Source organism: Danio rerio, chromosome 14, assembly GCF_052040795.2.
Source record: "Danio rerio strain M-AB ecotype USA chromosome 14, GRCz13ab, whole genome shotgun sequence".
In the NCBI taxonomy this organism is placed as follows: Eukaryota; Metazoa; Chordata; class Actinopteri; order Cypriniformes; family Danionidae; genus Danio; species Danio rerio.
In genome coordinates this window covers 21215885-21240605 of record NC_141034.1, presented here as the reverse complement: position 1 = coordinate 21240605, position 24721 = coordinate 21215885, and the positions used below count along the sequence as shown (strand labels likewise).

The 24721-nt window shown below is 36.1% G+C and overlaps 2 protein-coding genes across 26 annotated transcripts; one reads left to right on the top strand and one right to left on the bottom strand.

The window, feature by feature from the left end:
* Nucleotides 1-4506: 4506 nt before the first annotated feature.
* On the bottom strand, nt 4507-24353 carry LOC101882029 (uncharacterized). 22 transcript variants are annotated; one of them, XM_087281397.1, is made up of 8 exons: nt 24187-24353; nt 20835-21395; nt 19946-20107; nt 14430-14489; nt 14061-14087; nt 13376-13508; nt 10932-13132; nt 4507-10876 (listed from the first exon to the last, which is right to left on the bottom strand). In XM_087281397.1, the coding sequence occupies exon 8, from the start codon at nt 10499-10501 to the stop codon at nt 4895-4897; it is 5607 nt and encodes a 1868-aa protein (XP_087137523.1). In that variant the 5' UTR covers nt 10502-10876; nt 10932-13132; nt 13376-13508; nt 14061-14087; nt 14430-14489; nt 19946-20107; nt 20835-21395; nt 24187-24353; the 3' UTR covers nt 4507-4894. The 22 variants fall into 22 exon arrangements, 20 of the variants coding, with proteins under 20 accessions (XP_087137523.1, XP_088507307.1, XP_087137510.1 ...); XM_088651181.1 differs by having other exon boundaries at nt 4507-10606; XM_087281384.1 differs by having other exon boundaries at nt 4507-13132.
* On the top strand, nt 15962-23343 carry LOC101885044 (uncharacterized). 4 transcript variants are annotated; one of them, XM_088651188.1, is made up of 6 exons: nt 15969-16321; nt 17449-17553; nt 19178-19610; nt 19964-20173; nt 20863-21174; nt 21220-23343. In XM_088651188.1, exons 2-6 carry the CDS (start codon nt 17465-17467, stop codon nt 21397-21399), a joined length of 1224 nt encoding a protein of 407 aa, XP_088507314.1. In that variant the 5' UTR covers nt 15969-16321; nt 17449-17464; the 3' UTR covers nt 21400-23343. The 4 variants fall into 4 exon arrangements, with proteins under 4 accessions (XP_087105080.2, XP_088507314.1, XP_087105079.2 ...); XM_088651187.1 differs by having other exon boundaries at nt 15996-16312; nt 17241-17553; XM_087248954.2 differs by having other exon boundaries at nt 15962-16312; nt 17241-17553; nt 20863-23343.
* Nucleotides 24354-24721: the final 368 nt, after the last annotated feature.

Below are 24721 nucleotides of genomic sequence, written 5' to 3'. Positions count from 1 at the left end.
AGGACACCTTAGCAACCACCTAGCAACACCTTAGCAACCACCTAGCAACCACTCAGAACACCCTAGCAACCGCCTAGCAACACCTTAGCAACCACCTAGCAACCACTTACTACACCCTAGCAACCGCCTAGCAACACCTTAGCAACCACTTAGGACACCTTAGCAACCACCTAGCAACCACTCAGAACACCCTAGCAACCGCCTAGCAACACCTTAGCAACCACCTAGCAACCACTCAGGACACCCTAGCAACCACCTAGCAACACCTTAGCAACCACCTAGCAACCACTCAGGACACCCTAGCAACCACCTAGCAACGCCTTAGCAACCACTCAGAATACCCTAGCAACCACCTAGCAACCACTTAGGACACCTTAGCAACCACCTAGCAACACCTTAGCAATCACTCAGAACACCATAGCAACCGCCTAGCAACTCCTTAGCAACCACCTAGCAACCACTCAGAATACCCTAGCGACCACCTTGCAACACCTTAGTAACCACTTAGCAACTAGTGAGAACACCTTAGCAACTGCCTAGCACCACCTTAGCAACCACCTAGCAACCATTCTAAACACCCTAGCAACCGTCTAGCAACACCTTAGCAACCACCTAGCAACTAGTCAGACCACCTTAGCAACTGCCTTGCACCACCTTAGCAACCACCTAGCAACCACTTAAAACACCCTAGCAACCGCCTAGTAAAATGCTAATTCATGTTAGAATCATGCTAACAACATGCTAATTCATGCTAGAATCATGCTAGTAACATGCTAATTTATGCTAGAATTATGCTAACAACATGCTAATTCATGCTAGAATCATGCTAGTAACATGCTAATTCATGCTAGAATTATCCTAGTAGCATGCTAATTCATGCTAGAATCATGCTAGTAACATGCTAATTCATGCTAGAATCATACCAACAACATGCTAATTCATGCTAGAATCATGCTAGTAACATGCTAATTCATGCTAAAATCATGCTAACAACATGCTAATTCATGTAAGAATCATGCTACTAACATGCTAATTCATGCTAGTAATATGTTAATTCAAGCTAAAATCATACTAACATTCTATTTACACTTTAAAACCACTTCAAACTTTCAGATTCGGCTTTTCAAGCCACCATAAAGTTTGTCCTCAAACTTTAATATCTAGTTAGGCTGGCTTGTGTAGCAAGCCAGACTACTGTTATCCTATTAAACTTATTATTATTATTATTATTATTTATATTATTATTCTTCTTCTGAGACTAAAAATTAAACTCTATCTCCACCTAGACCTTTCAAGCTATGACCATCAAACTCGGGTCAGACCTCCGAACTATTCTGACTCGAGTTGCTATATCCTATCCGACTGATCCGACTTTCGGTTTCCCGAAAAACGTCCCGGGACCGTCGGAAAAATCCCATAGACGTAACATTGGATCAAACTTTGTGACCTCATAACTCCGCATCAGAATGTCACACAGACTTCTAACTGGGCTCATTTAACTCAGACTATCAAACTGCCAATGACTGATCACCTTTAAACTTTCTGGCCACGCCCTAGCAACCACTTTTGGACCCTAGAAACTGTCCCATAGACTTCCATTGCAAAAGACTCTCATTGACTTTACATGGGATCAAACTTTGTGAGCTCATAACTCTGCATCAGACTGTCCTACAGACTAATGGCTGAGCTTATTTAACTCAGTCTAGCCAGCAGCCAATCACCGATGGCCTTTTAACTTTCTAGCCACACCCTAACAACCAGATACTGCACCCTAGCAACTGTCCCATAGACTGCAATTAAAGAGGTTCAGACTGATATTGTCATGCTGCAGTGTGATAGAGACATGGGGGTTGTTTTTAACTGTTCATACTGGCAAGAAGCTTTGATACATCATCAGTCTAAGCTGTCAATCAACTCCATAGCAACAAAACAGACTAACCTAGCAACGATATAACAGCAGCTATATCTCAGCATCAGAACATCGTAGAGAGGCGGGGGTTGGCTTGTTTGACTCATGCTCTTACACCATCTATCTATCTATCTATCTATCTATCTATCTATCTATCTATCTATCTATCTATCTATCTATCTATCTATCTACCTCTACCTATCTATCTATCTATCTATCTACCTTTATCTATCTACCTCTACCTATCTATCTATCTATCTATCTATCTATCTATCTATCTGTCTGTCTGTCTGTCTGTCTGTCTGTCTCTATCTATCTATCTATCTATCTATCTATCTATCTATCTATCTATCTATCTACCTCTACCTATCTATCTATCTATCTATCTATCTATCTATCTATCTATCTATCTATCTGTCTGTCTGTCTGTCTGTCTGTCTGTCTCTATCTATCTATCTATCTATCTATCTATCTATCTATCTATCTATCTATCTATCTATCTATCTATCCATCATGCTAACAACATGCTAATTCATGCTAGAATCATGCTAGTTACATGCTAATTCATGCTAGAATCATGCTAGTCACATGCTAATTCATGCTAGAATCATGCTAAGAACATGCTAATTCATGCTAGAATCATGCTAAGAACATGCTAATTCATGCTAGAATCATGCTAATTTATGCTAAAATCATGCTAGTAACATGCTAATCCATGCTAACAACATGCTAATTCATGCTAGAATCATGCTAGTAACATGCTAATTCATGCTATAATCATGCTAACAACATGCTAATTCATGCTAGAATCATGCTAGTAACATGCTAATTCATGCTAGAATCATGCTAACAACATGCTAATTCATGCTAGAATCATGCTAACAACATGCTAATTCATGCTAGAATCATGCTAACAACATGCTAATTTATGCTAGAATCATGCTAGTGAAATGCTAATTCATGCTAGAATCATGCTAACAACATGCTAATTCATGCTAGAATCATGCTAGTAACATGCTAATTCATGTTAGAATCATGCTAACAACATGCTAATTCATGCTGGAATCATGCTAGTAACATGCTAATTCATGCTAGAAACATGCTAACAACATGCTAATTTATGCTAGAATCATGCTAGTAGCATGCTAATTCATGCTAGAATCATGCTAGTAACATGCTAATTCATGCTAGAATCATGCTAACAACATGCTAATTCATGCTAAAATCATGCTAACAACATCCTAATTCATGCTAACAACATGCTAATTCATGCTAGAATCATGCTAGTAACATGCTAATTCATGCTAGAATCATTCTAACAACATGCTAATTCATGCTAGAATCATGCTAGTAACATGCTAATTCATGCTATATTCATGCTAACAACATGCTAATTCATGCTAGAATCATGCTAGTAACATGCTAATTCATGTTAGAATCATGGTAACAACATGCTAATTCATGCTAGAATCATGCTAGTAACATGCTAATTCATGCTAGAAGTATGCTAACAACATGCTAATTTATGCTAGAATCATGCTAGTAGCATGCTAATTCATGCTAGAAGCATGCTAACAACATGCTAATTTATGCTAGAATCATGCTAGTAGCATGCTAATTCATGCTAGAATCTTGCTAGTAACATGCTAAATCATGCTAGAATCATGCTAACAACATGCTAATTCATGCTAGAATCATGCTAACAACATGCTAATTCATGCTAGAATTGTGCTAATTCGTGCTAAAATCATGCTAGTAACATGCTAATTCATGCTAGAATCATGCTAGTAACATGCTAATTCATGCTAGAATCGTGCTAACAACATGCTAATTCATGTTAAAATCATGCTAACAACATGGTAATTCATGCTAGAATCATGCTAATTCATGCTAAAATCATGCTACTTACATGCTAATTCACGCTACAATCATGCTAGTAACATGCTAGTTCATGCTGGAATCATGCTAATAACATGCTAATTCATGCTAGAATCATGCTAATAACATGCTAATTCATGCTAGAATCATGCTAGTAACATGCTAATTCATGCTAGAATCGTGCTAATAACTTGCTAATTCATGCTAGAATCATGCTAGTAACATCCTAATTCATGCTAACAACATGCTAATTCATGCTATAATCATGCTAGTAACATGCTAGAACCATGCTAGTAACATGCCAATTTAAGCAAGAACCATTCTAATAACATGCTAATTCATGCTAGAATCATTCTAGTAACATGGTAATTGATAGTAAAATCATGCTATCATGCTAATTCATACTAAAATTATGCTAATAACATGCTAATTTGTAGTAGATTTATACTCAAAACATGCTAACAACATGTTAATTCAAACTATAAACATGCTAACATGCTAGAATCCTTTTAACACGTTAATTTGTACTAAAATCCTGCCAATAATCTTCTAACCCATACTTTTATCATATTAACAACATATGCAGTGAAATAATGTTAACATCATGCTAATTTGTGATAGAATCATGCTAACAATAGGCTAATTTAGTATCTGTATATTTGAAAGTTTTTGTCACTGAATTAACAGTTTTGCATAAATCAATAAAGACAGTCAAGTAATTCCACACAGCATAATATTTTATTAAATTAATGTTTTGGATCGCCTTAGTCTGGAACCTCCCCCTAAGCACAGCCATTGAGTGTAAAATGCTCCAAAATGGCTTACTTTTGGGATCACTGGTACACACAAGCCTTTCCACCACGTCAAGGTGGCGATCCTTGGAAAGGACATTCACTCACCATTCATTCTTTATCTAATACATTCAAACACAGACACACACAGACAGACAGTCTATAATAACACATTCACACACACATGCACACAAGAAGACAATGTGAACAGCTTAGTATAATTTGCATTTATTATGATTATTATTTCAATAAGTTATCTAACTATATTACAAAAAAGCTTAATAAGACGTATGCAGTTTTTCTATATTTGATGTATCTATTCTAAAACACAATACACAGGATCATGATAGCTGTAATATGTCTGTAGAACTCCTGCTCTTACATTTGAGTGTGCGCTGCTTATGAAAACAGGATCAAGAAGAGTGTTGTTTTCTGTTGTTCCGGTGCTGATGAGTTGTGTGTATCCTTTATCATGAAACAAATTGAGAATGGGTTTGTTGCAACGGGACAGCTGATCTTCATTGAAGTCTCCACACACTATAACAGGCTTGATGTTCAGAATCTCCAGAGAAGTCAAAAGGCCATTGAGATTGAGCAAAAACTCTGATAGTTGGTAACTGGGTGGTCTGTAGATCACTGCAAGAAGTGCTTGTTTGGGGGTTTCTATCTTCAAAACCAGATATTCCAAATCTGTAACATTCTGGATATACATCATAGGACGAGCTTGAAAGATGTTCTTCACATATATGGCTACACCACCACCACTCTTGTTCGCTAAATGTGCATAGTTTGTGTAGGATGAATGCCTGTTGCGCTTGTACATGGTGTATCCATCCAGCTGGAGATATTCAGGAACACAGGAGCCAGATAGATGCGTTTCACTGAGACACAATATGTCTGCCAATAAAAGTTCATGGTGGCATTTTAAATCATCCATGTGACACTGAAGACCTTCTGTGTTATGGTGAATGATTTTAAGTGCTGAATTTAGGTTTGAATCCTGCAATAAATCTAAGATGGGCTGAAAATTGTGAAAATCAGCTTTTGGCATGCTCTCCAAGGAGGTGCGTATTTCTGGATAACAGAAAATTTTATTTTCATTAAAATCGATAATGTGCAATCCGCTGAGTGTTGTTGTTCTGCTGAGTGCAACGTACGCCATGCCAGGTTCAAATACATGTTTCAGAGATACAACGGCACAATCAGTTGTCATTCCTTGCACTTTATGTATGGTGCAAGCAAAAGCAAGTTTCATGGGAAATTGTCTACGAATTGTTCCTTTTCTTTTTAGTGGTTCTTCTAATCTCTCAATATAGACAATATTGTCATCTCCAGGTGCTTTGTTACGATGTTTTTGTCCAGCATTCACATCATCCAAATGCAAACCAATTAAGTGCACAAACGGAACATCATCTCGGTTCAGAGTTGTTATTTTTGCTACCTTTCCAAAAGTACCATTCACCAGACCATCTTCTACATCAATATTTCTAATAAGCATTACTCGTACACCGATAGCAATCTGTAGTGTATCAACAAGATCACGTTTGTCACCTTTTAGTGGTACACCTTGGCGCTTCATTTCACCCGTTCGTGGATCTTTTTTGTAATCATTCGCATAAACTGTGATAATTTCAGAAAAACGTGACGATATGACTGCTGTGTTGTGACTATCTACCTCTTTATTAGTTGCATAGATGTGCAGAGCATCAGAGGGACACTCTTCAGGGGCAGATCTTATGACAGCTTCTAACATACATTTGTCTGCATCAGTTAGCTTCTCGTGTTTCTGTTTTATTCTAAGACGGTTAAGAAGTTCAGCATATGAAAGATCCTCTCTCTGTCTCATTATCTGTGTCAGCGTTATCATTTGAAAATGATCTTTCCAGAAGTCCAACACATGCTCCTCATAAACACAAAGTGGTTTTGCTCTTCCCAGTGGTGGAAGCTGGTAAAAATCACCAACACAGAGTACAGACAGACCACCAAAAGGTTTCTGATTTCCCTTAATTTGTTGAAGTCTCCAGTTTACATAGGCAAATAACTGCTTTGACACCATCGATATTTCATCAATAATTAAAATGTGTGCATTAGAAAGATCTGCTCTGATTTCATCTAAAATGTTTCCCAGACCTTGATATGGAGGCTTTAAGCTTCTTGGCAGCTTTAGAAGACAGTGCAGTGTTTTACCAGAGATGTTAAAGGCTGCAGTACCTGTGAATGCAGTTAAAAGAACAGTAGTTTTGGAAATGTCAGTATTCTCTTGCATACATGGAAGCCTACGCAGTATTTTGGATGCTTCTGCATAAATAGATTTAACAACATGTGATTTGCCCACACCGGCTCCTCCATTAAGAAAGTAGAGAAACTGTTGTGGTTTTTCACCGGAAACGCATCTTTTGCACCAGTCCCGCACAGCATAAAATATGGAAGCTTGTGTTTGGTTCAAGCTCTGATACATTTTGCGAATCTGTGCAGTATTTAGTTTGGCAGCCTCCATAAGCAGCATAGCTGTGTTACTGACAGCGCTGGATGCAGTGTATTCAGGAATGTCATCTTGTTCATTAACTTCATTAGGATCAATAGGTTCTCGCTCCATAATGCTTTCCAATCGTATCAGTTCATTTGTCGGTGCCAATGTAGTCCATGCATCTTCAATTGGACCATTCTTTTCAAAATCTTCAATTGCCCTTTCTATATCCTCATTATGTTTTTCATATTTTTCACGATTTTCACTTACAATGTTGTAAACACGCTGCACTTCATCACTTCCTGGTAGTTTTACTGAAGCTAATGCATAAAAGGTTTGATATGTTGGGAATCGTGCACATTTCAACTGGCTATCTGTACGATATGGCAAGTAGAGTTTTAGCAGAGTTCCATAGAATTTTTCTGGATCTTTTTTCTCTGAAAATCGAGCAAATCTAATAACAGCAGGCTTTCCCCTTGTCCTTTTCTGTATGTGTCCCAATTTATTTTGAAGTGGCAAAACATTTTTTCGCTTTGTTTGTCCTGCATAAACAATGCGGTACTCACTGGCAAATTCAGCCATGCACATGTTCTCGAATTCAGGTCTGTTTGGTCTGGCCTTGTACTTGTCTGGCAGTCCAGTCATCCAGACATTCTCTACATCATCATCCATATTCTGCAAGTATTTCATGGGTAAACTCATTTTTACAGCATTGTCATCCGTTGGAATGAATATGACAGCACGTGATGATGATTTCAACTTCAGGCTGCATGTGCGAGCAACGGCCTCTTGAGCACTGACTTCTCTGTTCTTTGAATAGGCATTCATGACCTTTTTCATGCATTCACGGTCAGACAAGTCATCATGGCTCGACCCTCTTATAACAGTTTTTAAGTAATCGCTCATCTCATGTTCAGCTTTTGAAATGTATGACAGCATGTACATGATGCAGCTGTAGGGGTTCAGAATGAATTGTATATCCATATTTGCATTCCAGGCTCTTAATAGTAGTGGATTATAGCCGTTAACCCAGCAGTCCTGTGGTCGTCTCTCCATAACTATTACACTTGATTTAGAAAGAGCGTCAATGTGATTCTCATAATCCTCATAAGTCATGTTTACTTGATTAAGTAAATCTGTTACGTTATCAAAACTCTTAGTTGAGTCATTCAGTAGATCCCACACTTTCTGAAGCTCAGCTTTAGCATTTTTAGCATTAAAAGGATGATTTTCCTCTGTTGATTCACCTTGTTCATTTGATTGATTTTCTGGAGGAGGTCTGGGACGAGTTATCATAGTCCTATTAATTGGTGGTTTAGGAAATCCAAATCGGCAATGCTTATTGTTCTTTCTGCAAGATTTGGAGTGGTTACGGCTGTGCATCTGCACCTCACTTACAATTCTATGCAATTCTGGGTCTTTGATTACATCTGGTAATTTGCATGAAATGTATTTATCTATGAAATCACAAACCACCTGATCTTGATCATGTTCAAACTCTGGAGCATCTTTTACCCAAAATAAACAATGAATGTGCGGAGAGCCACGAAGTTGAAACTCTACTCTGTAAAAAAAGTCAATAACCTCACCAACAGGTTGAGCAGGTGACATGATTAAATCTCTCATTAAGGCCTCAACGCGTTTTTCAAACATTCTCATAGCTGTTACTGGGTTGCTTTTCAAGATTTCACATTTTTCTGACCAGTCTAAATCAGCAAAGTTTACAGTTTCACGCTGTTGTGTTTTAATGGCAGTAATCACTTCAGGCCATCTCATTTCAGCAGCACTAAATGTACAGAAAAATGTTGGAGTGCCCAGCTGCCTAAGCATAGCAAACAAATCACGAAGAGTTTTCTCCCAGTACGCTGGAGTCCCTCTTAATGGCTGCATAAAACGTGTTGCTTCCTTATTTAATACAAGTTTTTCTAACTCCCGTTTGTCCTGCAGCAGTGAACAGTTTATTCTTCGTCCATCACGGGTCATGGGTTTTGCTTTCCTCAGCTGGATAGACATACTAGATGTGGCCATGTGCATTTCGGTCACAAATTGTGCAAAGAAGATATAGTTAGTATCTCTTGCACAACGATTGTCTATAGAGAACAGTCTAGAATTAAAATACCTGCTAGGGGAAATATGTTTGGCTCTATGAGGCTCATCAAAGGTGTTCTTTCCGTCTGGAAACTGCACTGGAAATGCCATGGATTCGAGTTTAGGTACTTTAAAAATGCTTACAGGTGTGTTTCCTTGAGCTGGGGCAATACAAAATATCCCATCATCATAGGACAATAGCTGCTGAGCAAGATCTGGAGGTTGAAGACATGTATCCAAAGCAAGACCTCTTGATTGTTCTTCTGCAGTGGTCTCAGTGTCATCATTTTGCACATTCTCATTGCTCTGTTCTTCAATGTTCTCATTTTGGCTGCCATCTTCAATATTCATTTCATCCTCTTCATGCTCACTAAACATTTCTTCTTCAAAAAGTGCTGCATTAATGCATATATTTTTATATTCTGAATGGACTTCTTTCAGTTTTTTTAAAGCAGACAAAACTTTATGCATGTTTAAAGTCTGAAACTGATAGTGACCCTGGTAGCATAGACGTCTTTTCAGTTTCACTGTTAGCAGCTGTGATTCATTTCTTGGTCTAGGTAAACTATTCACTGTTGTTTCTACTTCAGATGGAACAGAAATTACAGCTCCTTTAATAGCTCTCTGTTGACCTTTAGGAAGAGTTAAAATTTTAGCAAATGGAATGTATTTTGCAATAACATGTCTTTCTAGGATATTCAAATTACAAAGTTCTGAGGGAATGGGAAAAAACTGAAGCTTGTTGACTACAGCAATATCTGGCATTTGACCTGTCAAAAGGGTCGTATTACAGCAATGACAGATCCACTCTGTTGTCATGTCTTCCAAGTTACATTGATCTGAACAGTTGGAGCTGTTGTGTACATAGTTCGCAGTCAAACAAAGTGAAACCAGTTCTGGATTCTTTTGATACTTCTCTCGATCACATCTACGTACTTGATTTAAGAAGAGTGCTCTGGCACAGCATGTGCAGACATAAGTTGGACCCTGTTTTATAACATCTCTGAACATATTTAAGGCAGTTACCATGACTGGATCTATGTCAGGCTGAATATTTTGTAACATTTCTGTTTGCTGGCGTATCAGAAACATTTTTTTGTATTTACATTGTATGCCCTGTGCGCAGTGCACTTTGTGAAGAGCCTTAAGTTTAGACATTTTTTCATTTTTTTTCAAATTTTTAGATTTGAATAAATTATAATTGTTCTGGCGAGCCCTAAACTGTGCATCACATTGATAACGTTGCTTAAATTGTTTTTTTCTTTTTTCATAAAAAAGAGGATCATTTTTGCATCTGTTTCTATAATGTTCCCTTTGCCTTTGCCTAAAATCTGGATAATTTAAATATCTATTAACAAGATATTGCATGTGTTGTTCCTTATATTTGGCATTGTTTCTATAATTTTCCTTTATATAGTGCTTTTGTCTCTCCCTGAATTGATCGTCAGTCCTGTATTTTTGAATGATATAGTGCTTTTGTCTCTCCCTGAATTGATCGTCAGTCCTGTATTTTTGAATTATATAGTGCTTTTGTCTCTCCCTGAATTGATCATCAGTCCTGTATTTTTGAATTATAGAATACTTTTGTCTCTCCCTGAATTGATCATCAGTCCTATATTTTTGAATTATAGAATACTTTTGTCTCTCCCTGAATTGATCATCAGTCCTATATTTTTGAATTATAGAATGCTTTTGTCTCTCCCTGAATTGATCATCAGTCCTGTATTTTTGAATTATAGAATGCTTTTGTCTTTCCCTGAATTGATCATCAGTCCTGTATTTTTGAATTATATAATACTTTTGTCTCTCCCTGAATTGATAATTTGTCCTGTACTTTTGAATTATATAATTCCTTTGTCTCTTTCTAAATTGTTCATTATTTATGTAATTTAACATTATTTTACTTTTTTTCCTATTTCTGTATTGTTCATCATTCCTGTACTTGCTAATTGCATTACTTTTTTTTCTCTCTCTATTTTCATTAATTTCATAGTTGCTTTTCATAGCTTTTTTGTGCTGCTCTCTGTAAATCATGTTGTTCCAATAGCTGTTTTTCATGGCTTGTTTATGTTTTTGTCTGTATTCACTACTTGTTTTATACACGTAATCCTTACTTGCATTCTGTATTTTTGTATAATTATCTTGTCTCTGAGCCATTATTTTGCGCCTTTTGTTGCAATAAAACTTTCGCCTTTGAGCTTTATTCAGTTTTTTTGGTTTCTCAAATGTCAACGGTGAATGTATTTGATTTGAAGCTGACAAAGCCAACTGACAAGTTGACGAGATGTCATGAGAAAACTCACTTAATACGTTGGGTTTTAATCTGCCCTGATTGTTAGTGAAGGTAGTTACAACATTAATTTTATCTTGATAAGTTGAATGGGACAGTTCATTAGCTACATCATCTTCAGGCTCATGGCACTCCTCTGAGACTTCCGTGTGGAAATAATTTCCAGTAATTTCAATGAACGACACAGGTAAAAGATCAAACTGTTCTTGATCACTCAACTGCAAACACCCCTGAAACAACTGAAGTAGTTTCTCTACCATGGCTTTTAAATGAAGAAAGGTCAACATCACGGCTGTGCCTGATTTTTCACCAGTATACTTGCCATCTGGTGTTCTACTGTGAGAATCAAAATAGCCAAACCTCCCTGTGCGATCTCTAAAAACAGCAATGCATGAGCCTCCACAGAGCAGCAATGCATCAGTTAAACCACTTTTAAGACACTGCAGTGTATTCTCAAGATTTTGATACTCTCCTAGAGCAGGTGTATCTTTCAGAAAACCAAACCTCTGAGGATGTTTTACAATGTTGTAACATCGGGAGTTTGTCTCAATTGTGCTCGGTAGCTCATCAAAATTTAAAAAATCATGTACAAACTGGCCTTTGTTCTGGAGAGATCGTTTGACACTACTATAAACTGCATCACCTTTCTGTAAGACACAATCTAGATCAGCACTCTGTAGCTGATTACTTTCATTGTGGACTGCTAGGAACATTAAGGCATTGCACGTACACTGCCGGTTTCTGGAGTTACTGTTGTACCTGACATCACTTTGACAGTGGGATGCTGCAACTGATAGAAAATTATTTTGAGTCTTATTGAATGTTTTTATCTGCTTAATTGTAGATTGTGAATGATGATTTGGAGCCTTCTCAAAAGAAACGCATGGTATTCCTTCACGTTCAAGCACACGGCACTTCATTGGGACTTCTGAATGCACATCAGTTTCTGTAACTTCAATGAATGACACTGGTAAAAGATCAAATTGTTCTTGATCACTAAACTGGAAGCACCCTTGAAACAAAAGAAGTAGTCTCTCTACCATGTCTTTTAAATGGAAAAACGTCAACATCACGGCTGTCCCTGTTCTTTCACCTGTATACATGCCATCTGGTTTTCTGCAGTGAGAATCAAAGTAGCCAAACCTCCCTGAGCGATCTCTGAATACAGCGATACACAATCCTCCACACAGCAGCAATGCATGAGTCGCATCATTTTTAAGACACTGCAGTGTATTCTCAAGATTTTCATACTCATCTAGGGCAGGTGTATCCTTTAGAAGCCCAGATCTTTGAGGATGTTTAAGAATGTCATACTGGTGAGCATTTGTCTGCATTGAGTTTGGTAGCTCATCAAAGTTTAAAAAACTATCGACAAACTGGCCTTTGGTTTGGAGCGATTGTTTGACAACAGTGTAAACTGCATCGCCTCTCTGTAAAATCCAGTCTAAGTCAAAACTCTTTAGCTCATTGCGTTCATTGTGGACTGCTAGGAACATCAATGAATTGCAAGTACACTGGCGGTTTCTAGAGTAACTACTGTACCTGTCATCGTTTTGGCAGTGGGATGCTGTAACAGACATAACGTATGCATCATTCTTACCTGATACAGAGCTGGCACTGCTACTGGTGCCAAATGAAGCTTCTCGTTTTCTGCGCTGTTTCTGAGATTCACTCCTCTTTCCTTTTTTTGGCATTGTGATGTTTCGAAACTGGCAATTAAGCAAATGCAGATGTGAAAGGATATGAGTACTAAAAATAGAGATATGTACTAGTAGGTAAAAGGTCACAACGAAATGTAAAATATATGATGTATAACAAGATAACAGTAAGTATTACTTATTGTGAAGTTATATCAATCAAAAATGATTGTTGACTCCAAAAGAGTTGATATTCAATGTTGGTGAAATCTGAAAATTAATTTCTCTCTTTTCTTAATCAGTAGTAGTTCTTACCTCAGTTTGATGTTTACTTTGAGCTTTTCACAGGCAATCAACTTTTTTACTGTCAAATAATTTTCAGAATCAAGAGTTTTTCACAGTCAAGAGTTTTTGGTTTCAAAGAGTTTGAGATTTGTTCTGGCTTTTTCTTTTTGAGATGCAATTGCAAGCACGCATTAGCATTTGGGATTTTGCATGTTGGATTGCGTTTTGGGTGGTAATATATTTGGGTCGCAGGCAAGCAAAGCAGCAAGCAGTGCAGCAGCGTTTTGGGTTTTTAGCAGCCAGCAAGTTTTTGGTTTTCGGAAGAGAAAGAATGGAATGAGCAAGAGGTGGAGATTGAAGCAATACAAAGTTTTGAGTGAAAAATGATTATAAAGGTATAGATAGGACAGGACAGTAAAGGACAGTAAAGGACACAACCACACCAAGACACACACACACACACACACACACACACACAAATAGTTAATAACATTCTTTATACACGGTTGCATTTGATTTACAAAATGATCAGCTAAACGTGAAATATGTTAACAGCTAATTACTAAATAATACTACTAATAATAATATATAATAACAATAATAATATATAATGTCAATAATTTCAAAATGATTACTTATTGAATTGAGGGAGGAAAATTAATACTAAAAATATAAATAAAAGTCATTAAGTAGATGGTTAAAAAATGGTTCTTACATAGACAGTAATAAAGATGTCCAACTGCTGTAATAAAAGTGACAATTTTGTTTACACAATCTGATACATTAAGTCTTCGAGACATTGGTGTTACTTAGCATTACATGTTTATATGGACTGTAAATGGTAGATAATTATGATGGCAATGTCTATGTAGAACTTACAGTACATGTACAATAAATTAAAATTTAAACAGATAATGTGTAACATGTAAAATGATACTTGCAAAGAAGGCCAATGCAGCCACAATCCCATGAAAAACATTTATTAAATCAAAGAAATATCTAAGACGATTCAGAATTTTCACAGAAAAATTAAACAAATTAGTTGTAAATCACTACTAATGAGGTGAAAATGAACATTAATTACCTTAAGAAAGGTACTGGTGATCACTCTTCAGCTGGAAGAAGTGGTAGAGGACAACACAATCTAAAAGATGAGTAAAAAATAAGTAGATCAATAAATAAACAAATACAAACCTTGACAGTTACTGCCAAAACATTTAGTTAAAAGATAACTTGGAGCAGAGGGTGCAATGATCTGGTATACAAAGATATAGACATGGCACATTTATAGACAAGCAATAAAAAGAAAATAAAGAAATCATTATTATAGTTCACTGATATTAGTTTAAAGTTACAATATTATTATTCATGATTTTGCATAGAAAATTCTCTCTTGTTAAATTTGTACCACATCCACCTTGACAACAATTAGGTAACCAGTCACAGCTACACGTGATGAAGTCATTATGGCATTTGTGCTGTGAACATGATTATTTTGCTGGTTTATTATTTTATTTTTGGTCTCATTTCATCAGTAGTCAGAAAAAAAAATCTTTGAAATAATTGTACAGTAAGCTTTAAAATACCCTTGGTCTGTCTCAGACTTAGTTGAATTCAGTTTTTTATAGTTTAATAAAACACCTGTAAATTATTCATTTAGTTTCTTTTCAGCTTAGTCCCTTTATTAACCAGGGGTCGCCACAGCAGAAAGAACCGCCGACTTATCCAGCATTTATTTTAAGCAGGGGATGCCCTTTCAGCTGCAACTCATCACTGGGAAATATCCATGCACACCCATTCACACACACACACACACTACAGACTTTACCTATACCACATGTCTTTGGTCTGTGGGGGAAACCAGAGCACCTGGAGGAAACCCACGGCAACACGCGGAGAACATGCAAACTCCACACAGAAATGCCAACTGACCCAGCCGAGGCTCAAACCAGCGACCTTCTTGCTGTGAGGTGATCGTGCAACCCACTGCGTCACTTTAAATTATTGTTGCATCCATTTCATATTTACTCATATATATCATAGAATGTGAGATTACTTTAAATAAACAGATTAGCTAATAATGTTTTGTAATTACATTTAATGTCTCTTTTCAATTAAATTATATTTACTTGATGCAAAATGTGTTTGTTTCAAGTAGGAAAAAAATTCTTGATCACCACCTCTGCCTTATTTTGAGCCAGGAATAAATTGTATTGTTATTGTTAATATATAATGTCGAACCATTAGAATATTAAGTATACATAGACAGGAATTTATTGTATATCTGGCAATACATTTGTCATGCCAAAAACAAAACAAAACAATGATTGAATTGAAAAGGGAAAAACGTGGAGAAAAGGGAGATGTGCCAAATAATACACAGGGATGGATGAATATGTGTCTATTAAGATAAATATGTAAAGTTCCATTATTTGTCTGTCTGTTAGGCAGCACTTTAACTACTTTTGTGGTTTATGTGCTGCTTTCCTAAGGTTACATCAGGCTAAATTCTTATCACAGAATAAGAAATAAAATGTACAAAATGAGAATACTATGAAAATGCTTTTACTACATCTTATATAACGGGTTAAGTTTTTACTGTCATCTGTTTGCGTTGCTTAGCAACGCTAGTAAACAAAGGAAAGACGAAGTGCGTGTAAATATCTACGTGCGATCCGCTAGGCCACGGATTCTCAATCCTGTTCTTGGAGATCTACCTTTCTGCAAATTTCAGTTGGTACCCATATCAAACACACCTGAACTAATTAATTAGGACCTGCATACCACTTGATAATTACAGGCAGATGTGTTTGATATGGGTACCAACTGAAATCTGCAGGAAGGTAGATCTCCAGGAACAGGATTGAGCACCCCTGCGCTAGGCCAAAGGCCTTTATGTATGGCGCCCTCTGGTTTCCCGTATGAATGAAATGGGCATGAAGCTCTAAGTTCATCGCCTCAGTATGGGTAAAAATGGTAAAATATCAAGTAAAGACATGATATTCCATCAATATTTCATCAAATCTGGAGACTAACAGAAAAAAATGCATACTTTTGGGATAAAAGTCAAGAGTTTATTTAGTGACAAACGACTGCATTTCTTTATAAAGCATATAACGTTAAGGGGTCAAACGTTATAAACTGAATTAATACTGTTTACATGGCAAAATAACGAACAGGAGGTATAAAATGCGAGTAAATTAGACTGAGGACAAAATTCGTCGCACACCATCCGGTATAGTTCCCTCACAAGACTAATTTAATAGTAATGCTTAATAACGATTTATTCGTTTCTCAAAAACAATTAGTTCATAATATATCTGTCTGAGTATAGCCAATTTAAGCACTCGTACGCATTTTTTTAACATTTAATTGAAAATTTACCTCAGAAATCGTTCCTAATGCGAGACCCAATGTGCGGACCATCGGACCGGATGATTAAGGACAGGTTATGGAAAATCCCAGCGGTCTCATTGGCCAGCTCTTATGTTTACGTTAAAATTTGTTTACCTTTTTTTTTTTTTTTTTTTAAAGAAATACCAAGGTATTTCGCAAACTTATCTTGCTTATATCTAAAAAATATTAGTACAAAATAAGGTACAATACATAATTATAAATATAAAAGATATTAACTAAAATTATAAGTATTGTTACTGATAAAACTCAAAACAAAATCGTAATAATTGTTTTGATAAGCATACAATCGTCTTTTAACACTCTAGTGACCAACGTAAAACATTACTCATTTAATAAGAGAATACATCAGTGTGATATTTTAATGAATTATGACCTCAGAAATGTTTCAATGTACTACATATAATGAATTTTAAATAACAATTAACATTACACGAATAAAATAAAAAATAAAAAAGACATGGATATCATTTGATAAAAGGTTTCCATCTGACGTCATGTCCCTTGGTGATGGATGCCTCGCTTCTGATTGGATGCGCCTCACTGTCAATCCACATGGACATCCATCTGACGTCATGTACCTTGGTGATGGATGTCTCGCTTCTGATTGGATGCGCCACATTGTCAATCAACATTTATTATATGAATAAAAATAATAAACAAAAATGCATGAACATCATTCGATAAAGGTTTCCATCTGACGTCATGAGCCTTGGTGATGGATGTCTCGCTTCTGACTGGATACACATCACTGTCAATTCTTTCAGTTGTACAACAGACAGCATACTTCTGAGGTGAGAGCTTTTTAATTCTTATTTAGCTTTTATATGATTATGATTACAGTATAATTAAATTATGATATTATACTATAAATTCTACAGATGCCTTTATAAAATAACATGGTTTTGTTTTTTGTTTTTAAATACCTCAGATAACACTTCTGTCCAGTCAAATCTTGTCAGAATACAGCTGGATGCGTAACGTTAAGTTTAATAATTATAGTATGATCATTTATACGCCAGGAATGGGGTTTTTAGTGTTTGAGGCAATTTTATCTAAATTAGTTTTTTACTTCATTCTTATTTTAATTTTAAAAAGTTAATGTGACTGAAATAAATAAGAAATTACCACTTCTTCAATAAAAATGCTGTGAAAAACTCTGCTAACTGTTACAGACTAGTCGTATAATTGAATAATACTCAATATTTCATTTAGCTGTGTTTGTGTTTAACTTTTTACTTCAAATAATGTTCATGTGACTTTTAATATATATCCAGGAAGGTATAATAAATAATTTGATAGGTATTTTGAGCTGAAACTTTAGACACATTCTGAAGACACAAAAGACTTATCTTAAATCTTGAAAGCAGGCTGATGTTCACAGTGAACCCTTTACAAACTTCTTGTGTTATAATAAAATAAAAATTAAAAAAAACTTTAGAAAAATGCTCTATATAAATAAAACATTGCGTAATACTATATGCCCAATTTATAATAAAATATTAAAAAAATAACAGTGGCTTATATTTAACGGTGCTCTGAGTATCTGCACAGGTTAATACTCCTAAGAATAAATGCATTATTTATTACTGGATTTTCAATGAATTGTATACTACACTGCAGACCTCGATGAAATCCCATACCAAGAATCTCAAAATCTAAAGAAATAAATAGAAATCTGTAAACTATAATAGTTTTTCTGACAGGATTTGATCTGATAGGAAGTGTTTTTTCCAGGTATTTTATCCTCGTTTTAACAATTACAGCATTATAACCTATATTGTCAGAGGCAGGACTAATATTGTGACGAGTTTCATAAAACAGTGCATCGATGGTATTCTGTAAAAATGTGTCAATTTATAATTATCCAATTGTTAATTCTGATATGCCAATATGATTATAGTTATACAGTACTATGCATGGGCAGACTGAGACAATGTTAGGTCAGGACATTCCACACCCACCTAGGGCATGATTTGGTAAAATTAACCATTACTGGTGACAAGTTTGGTAAATTATTGGTTTTAAAGAGTTTGACTCTTCATTGTATGCCAATTATTTTCCAATTGTCTTTATGCTTGAGATGTTAGGAAGGCCTTGATTTGGGCCTAGATTGTTAGACTTTGGCCATGCAAAATATTTAATAATCTTTAAAAAGCATAAATACCCCCCTCACAAAAAAAAAAAAAACAACAATTTACTCCCCCCTTATATGCTTACAAATCTTTGAGTTTCTCTCTTCTATAAAACACAATATATGATATTTTGAAGGAGGATGTAGCACAACATTCCAGTCAAGACAAACAGATTTAGATTAATTGATATGTTTAATTGATGAATTGAGTTAAAAAGAAATAATAATTTATTCTACATAATATTTACAACTAATACAGAGTAACCTTTTTTTCTTATTCTTAGGATGGCAACACCGTACAGCCGCCCACCACCACTGCACATCACCTGTGTTAAAGTGCACAGTAGCCAAAAGGCTGTGACATTTATTAAACATGAAAACAAAATAATTGTTGACACCTACAAAGTCACATCTTTATGTGCCCTTACGGATGGTGATGCAGTTTATCTGTCCATAAAAAACGGCAGTGACCCTGAATTTGAAGAGGGACACTCATATATTGTAAAAAATGTAACCATCTCAAACAAATATGGCCGCCGATGTTTATTTGTAAATAAAGGCACCATCAAATTTAGGACGGCTCCGCTAGCCATAAGTGAGGAGGCTAAAAGAGCTGCAAGGGAGGCCCTCTGTCCTCCTTCACGACCTATAACAGGAGAGGAAGAGGATATCTTCAGTGAAACTGGGTACCTGAGTCTACGGGGGCAGTTAGAAAAAGTAAGTGAATTCATTCATTCATTCATTCATTCATTTTCTTTTCGGGGTCGCTACAGCAGAATGAACCGCTAACTTATCCAGCATTTGTTTTACGCAGCAGATGCCCTTCCAGCTGCCAGCCATCTCTGGAAAACATCCACTCATACACATATACACTCATTCACAACAGACAATTTACTCTACCCAATTCAGCTGTACCGCATGTCTTTAGACAGGCGATTTCTGCTAATGTTGACATTTCAAATCACCAAAACATACAGTCCGACTTAATGACAGTAAACTCTTGTGTCAGGATTAAGAAAAAAATAAATAAATAAAAACACTATAGTACTTACCTTTTTGTCATTTTCCAGGTTGAAGTGCCTAGAATGACTCGCACTCACATACCGATCCTGGACCTGCGGATGAAATGTGGCTCCGTAGTACACGATGTCTCACTGTGGCGGGAAGAAGCACTTAACGAGCTCTATGTCGGGGACATCATTGAGCTCAGTCACCTGAAAGTAAACGGAAGACCAGATGGAAGAGCAAAATTCGACTCTTCTAATCACACAACTTTTAAGGTAAACATTATATGCTGCACATCTGTAATCCACACACATTTAAAAGTGTTAACCTTCAAGAGACATTAAAAATTTAGAAATGAAATGACATTGTTGCCTTAATAACGATTATAGTAGTGTCAGATGAACAGTGGATAAAACATCACAGAAGGCTGTTTGATTAAAATAACACGAAGAGTACAAATTAAACTTTTCCTTAAGTTTTTTTTCTGTTGTTCGCATTACATAAATTATTGGAAAATGTATACGAAAAAAATATATTTTTTCTACCAAAATGTAGTTCATCTGATGAATCTGAAAACCCTTATTTGCAATTAGTATATAGTATTGCACTTTTGAATAGTTTCTATAAAATACTGTATGTGCAAATCAATTTGGGATTTAACTTAATGAACTAGCTCATTTGCATTAAAGGCACAAGCAACAAAACAGCTATAATATCATTACAGCTCAAATTTCATATATAGAGAAAGGTATCATAAATAATCTGATGGGTATTTTGAGCCAACATTTTACAAAAACATTCGAGACACAAAAACTTATCTTAAACCTTGAAAAAAATTGATAAAATAGGCGCCCTTTATGATTTAAAAAAATATAACTTAATCCACAGAAAATACGGTTACTTTTATCAAATGCAAGTTGAATCTTTTCTACTAACCTTTTCTAAATTTTTTTTTGTTTTCCAGCTTATTGATAGGGATATCCAGGAGGCAGTTCTTGAGATCGTTGGAGTGTCAGAGATGCACGACAAGCTCATCCTCCTGGATAGCCATATGGATGAGTACATAGTGCCTGTACATTTCTATGCAGGCACTATTGAGGAGCTGGCAAACCAGCTCCCACTTCAATTAAAACTCAGGCACATCTGTGGAAGCGTCCTCCACGTGGAACCTGCCAGTGTGAAACAGGTCCCTCCAGATGTACCTCGTGGAGGATCTGCTGGTGTGGAACAGGTCCCTCCTGACGTACCTTGTGGAGGATCTGCTGGTGTGGATCAGGTCCCTCCTGACGTACCTAGTGGAGGATCTGCTGGTGTGGATCAGGTCCCTCCAGACGTTCCTAGTGGAGGATCCGCCAGTGTGGATCAGGTTCCTCCATATGTTCCCAGTGGAGGATCTGCTGATGCGGATCAGGGCCCTCCAGATGTTCACAGTGGAGGATCTGCTGACCCCAATCAGGTCCATCCAGAAGACACTCAGGACTCAATGGACTGCCTTTTCTAGGGTTTGTGAGGAAAGGTTCAAGGGGTGTTCATAAAACTCACCTTTTTAATCGTGACATGTATAATGAATAAAACTTTTTTTTGCCAGCTTATCACAACTGTCATTAGGTGTCACAAAGCAAAAAATAGGTTACGATGCATTTATGTCATGTTGTTATGAACGTGTTGCCATGTCACATTATGTAATTTTAGCATTTAAAATGGCATAACTGTGCTAATGACAGTTGTCATAAGCATGCATAAACTCTTTCATATACATATCGTGTCATGATTTTAAAGTTTTCATGACAGTCTAATGAACAACCCTCAAGTAAAGTTTCCAGTTTGCTTAATTTTCTCAATTAGGCTACAGTCATTTAAATTTGTTCTTTACAGTTCTGTTTTACCTTTGTTCTTTACGGTTTCTATTTTACATTAGGCTAGTTGAATTAAATATTTGAAACAATGTATGTGTATTTCGGTTTTGTTAACTAACACAATTATACAATTGTAATTAATAAAAAATTAAATGTGTGTAAATTGTGTTTATTTACCATTATAATTCTGCATTACATAGTAAGTCTAATCATTTCACACCATTAACTATCATAAAACTTTTTGAACTATATCAAACTGTCAAGTCAACCTTTTAGGTTTTAATAATAATTATGTTTTCAATTATTTATGGCTACACCATTATCCATTTGCCAAATTCTCATCACCCACCTCCATCACGGCATACAGGGAACAGTAAGTGTGAATTCTTTCAAGCTTTATTAAAGTGAAGGTACATGCTGTAAAACATTACGTTATGTCAAACTGTGTTACAGTGCTGGTAGTGACGCACTTTTTTTTTTTTTTTACATACCAAGTTCATAGAGGGACATGTATTGAAAGAAGCGAAAGGAATCAGTGTTCCTGGGTAGTGATTCTATAGTGTTTGTTGTTCCTGAGCAGTACTCGGCTCCCTGCACCCAATCATAAAACAAATTGTCTCATGGAAATCTGTAAAGTTCAGAGAGGGTGTAGTTTTATTTCAAATATTAGGTACCCTTAACAGTTTTTGTAATACTTTTCTTATAATAATCTAACTTCTCTAAATTTTATTTGATGTTAATTTAAGCCAATTTTTAAATCTGAGGTTTTAATTATTTCCATTGTACATCTGTTCACACATTGATCGAGGGTATATGCTGAGCTATTGTTTCTTCCCATATTGATAAACTACCGGTGAACAGTTATTGTGCCTTTTTCAATTTTATAGTGTTCCTTTTAAAGAATTGATGCTGTAATGTAATTAAAATGAGAGAGAGAGAGAGAGAGAGAAATACAGTTTCTGATATGGGAAAAAAAACATAATTGGGATTATTTTGGTCATATTGGTAATCGCGATTTACTTAAAACGATTATCAGTTGAAGTGAAAATTCGCCCTTCTGTGAATTTTTTTATATATAAATATTTTTCAAATTATGTTTAACGGAGGATTTTTTTTTTTTTTACAGTATTTCCTATAATATTTTTTCATCTGGAGAAAAGGCTTATTTGTTTGGTTTCGGCTAGAATAAAAGCAGGATTAAATATTTTTAAATCTATTTTAATAGCTCAATATTATTAGCCCCTTTAAGCAATATATATTTTTGATTGTCTGCAGAAGAAACTTCTGTTAAACAATGACTTGCCTAATTACACTAATTAAGCATTTGAATGTCACTTTCAGCTGAATACTAGTATCTTAAAAATATCTAGTAAAAAATGACGTATTGTCATCATAGCAAAGATAAAATAAAATCAGTTATTAGAAATGAGTTATTAAATTTGTTATGTTTAAACTGTGCTTTAGGCATCTTCACTGTAAGAAATGCTTTTTTGCTAAAAAAAAAAAAAATCCCTTCAGTCAAGAGCAGCGGGCAGAGATTTTCTCCATTTGTTGATTTATTAACAATAATTAAAAAGTCTCTTTGAGAATAGTGCGGCTCTGGTATGATTTCTCTTTCACATGTCTTACACATATATGCTCAGCTATACATGATACTCAACTTGTTTGTTTATTACACAAACGAGGGTTAATATGAATAATAACTAAACTTCACGTTCTGGCACAAACGTGCATGTATTTGACCATTAAAGCACTCACATTAAGATGTGTATGCTCTGCATGTCTCCATGCGGCGCGCACACACCCAACAGCACGTGCTCTTTCAGCGCGCTGTCTCTTTAAGAATAGTGCGGCTCTGATATGGTTTCTCTTTCACATGTCTTCTGCATATATACTCAAATATACAAGATACTCAACTTATTTATTACACAAACGAGGGTTATTATGAATATTCACTAAACTCCGCGTTCTGGCACAAATGTGCATGTATTTGACCATTAAAGCACTCACATTAAGATGGCTCCGAGGCTCGCACACACCCAACAGCACGTGCTCTTACGCGCTGTTAAAAATATAAAGGATTCGAACGTACATCAATGCATGATGCACATCCCGTGTTGCAAAAATTACAGCACATGGTTTTAGTCATTTTCACGTGGAACTGAGCTTTGCAGAGCAACAAATGTGTACAGCTTTAAACGGGGCGGTATATGATGCAATAATCGTTTATCTGGATTAATGTTTTTTTTATAATCATTATAAGTAAAAAAACTAAATCGAATTTTCGATAAATTGCACAGACCTACTGAGAATTGTATACATTCTATAAATCAGCCACAATGCTGAAAAACACACCTGAGAAGGGGTGGCCCTTTTCAATAAAAAGATAGGCATATTGTCACACAAGTGCACACACAGACATATACACTTACACGCTTGGTGGTGGGCGATTGGTCCAGATTCACGGTGGCACTCCAGATTGACCATTAGGTCAACGTGAAATGTCCTGGTGCTGTCTTTGGTAAGTCCGCCCCGGGTCATAATGAAAGAGAAGCTCACTCAGCATCAGAGGGTTATTAACCTATTTAGCAGACGCGCCAAAGATAGTCACGTGTCACGCGCCAAATATGGTCTCACCTGTTTCAGCCTTGGTTTCAACCAGGTCCGGTGGTGACGTCATAGGGGCGGGTACATTTACTCTTCTCCACTAAAGCCTTCACCTCTTTTGGTGTTCAAACCAAGCTAAGATAGGCGCTGTTTTTCACATGGCAAGTTTTAATGTTCTTCATACATTTTCAGAGATTGAGTTGATCGTATGAGGCGCCATGTAGGATTTAAATCAGACTGTACCTATCAACACATAAAACACCTGTATATGCACCTATACATTACTCGCATATCAACCTATGTTCAAAACAACATTTATAAAACTTACATATATACATATAAACTTGATGCATGCATACA

Coding starts and splice junctions, on each gene's coding strand:
- LOC101882029 (XM_087281384.1), bottom strand. CDS start 13,117: ATGCCAAAAAAAGGAAAGAGGAGTGAATCTCAGAAACAGCGCAGAAAA.
- LOC101885044 (XM_087248954.2), top strand. CDS start 17,465: ATGAGCCTTGGTGATGGATGTCTCGCTTCTGACTGGATACACATCACT. Junction 17,554..19,177: donor ACAGACAGCATACTTCTGAG/GTGAGAGCTTTT, acceptor TCTTATTCTTAG/GATGGCAACACCGTACAGCC. Junction 20,174..20,862: donor CTAATCACACAACTTTTAAG/GTAAACATTATA, acceptor TTTGTTTTCCAG/CTTATTGATAGGGATATCCA.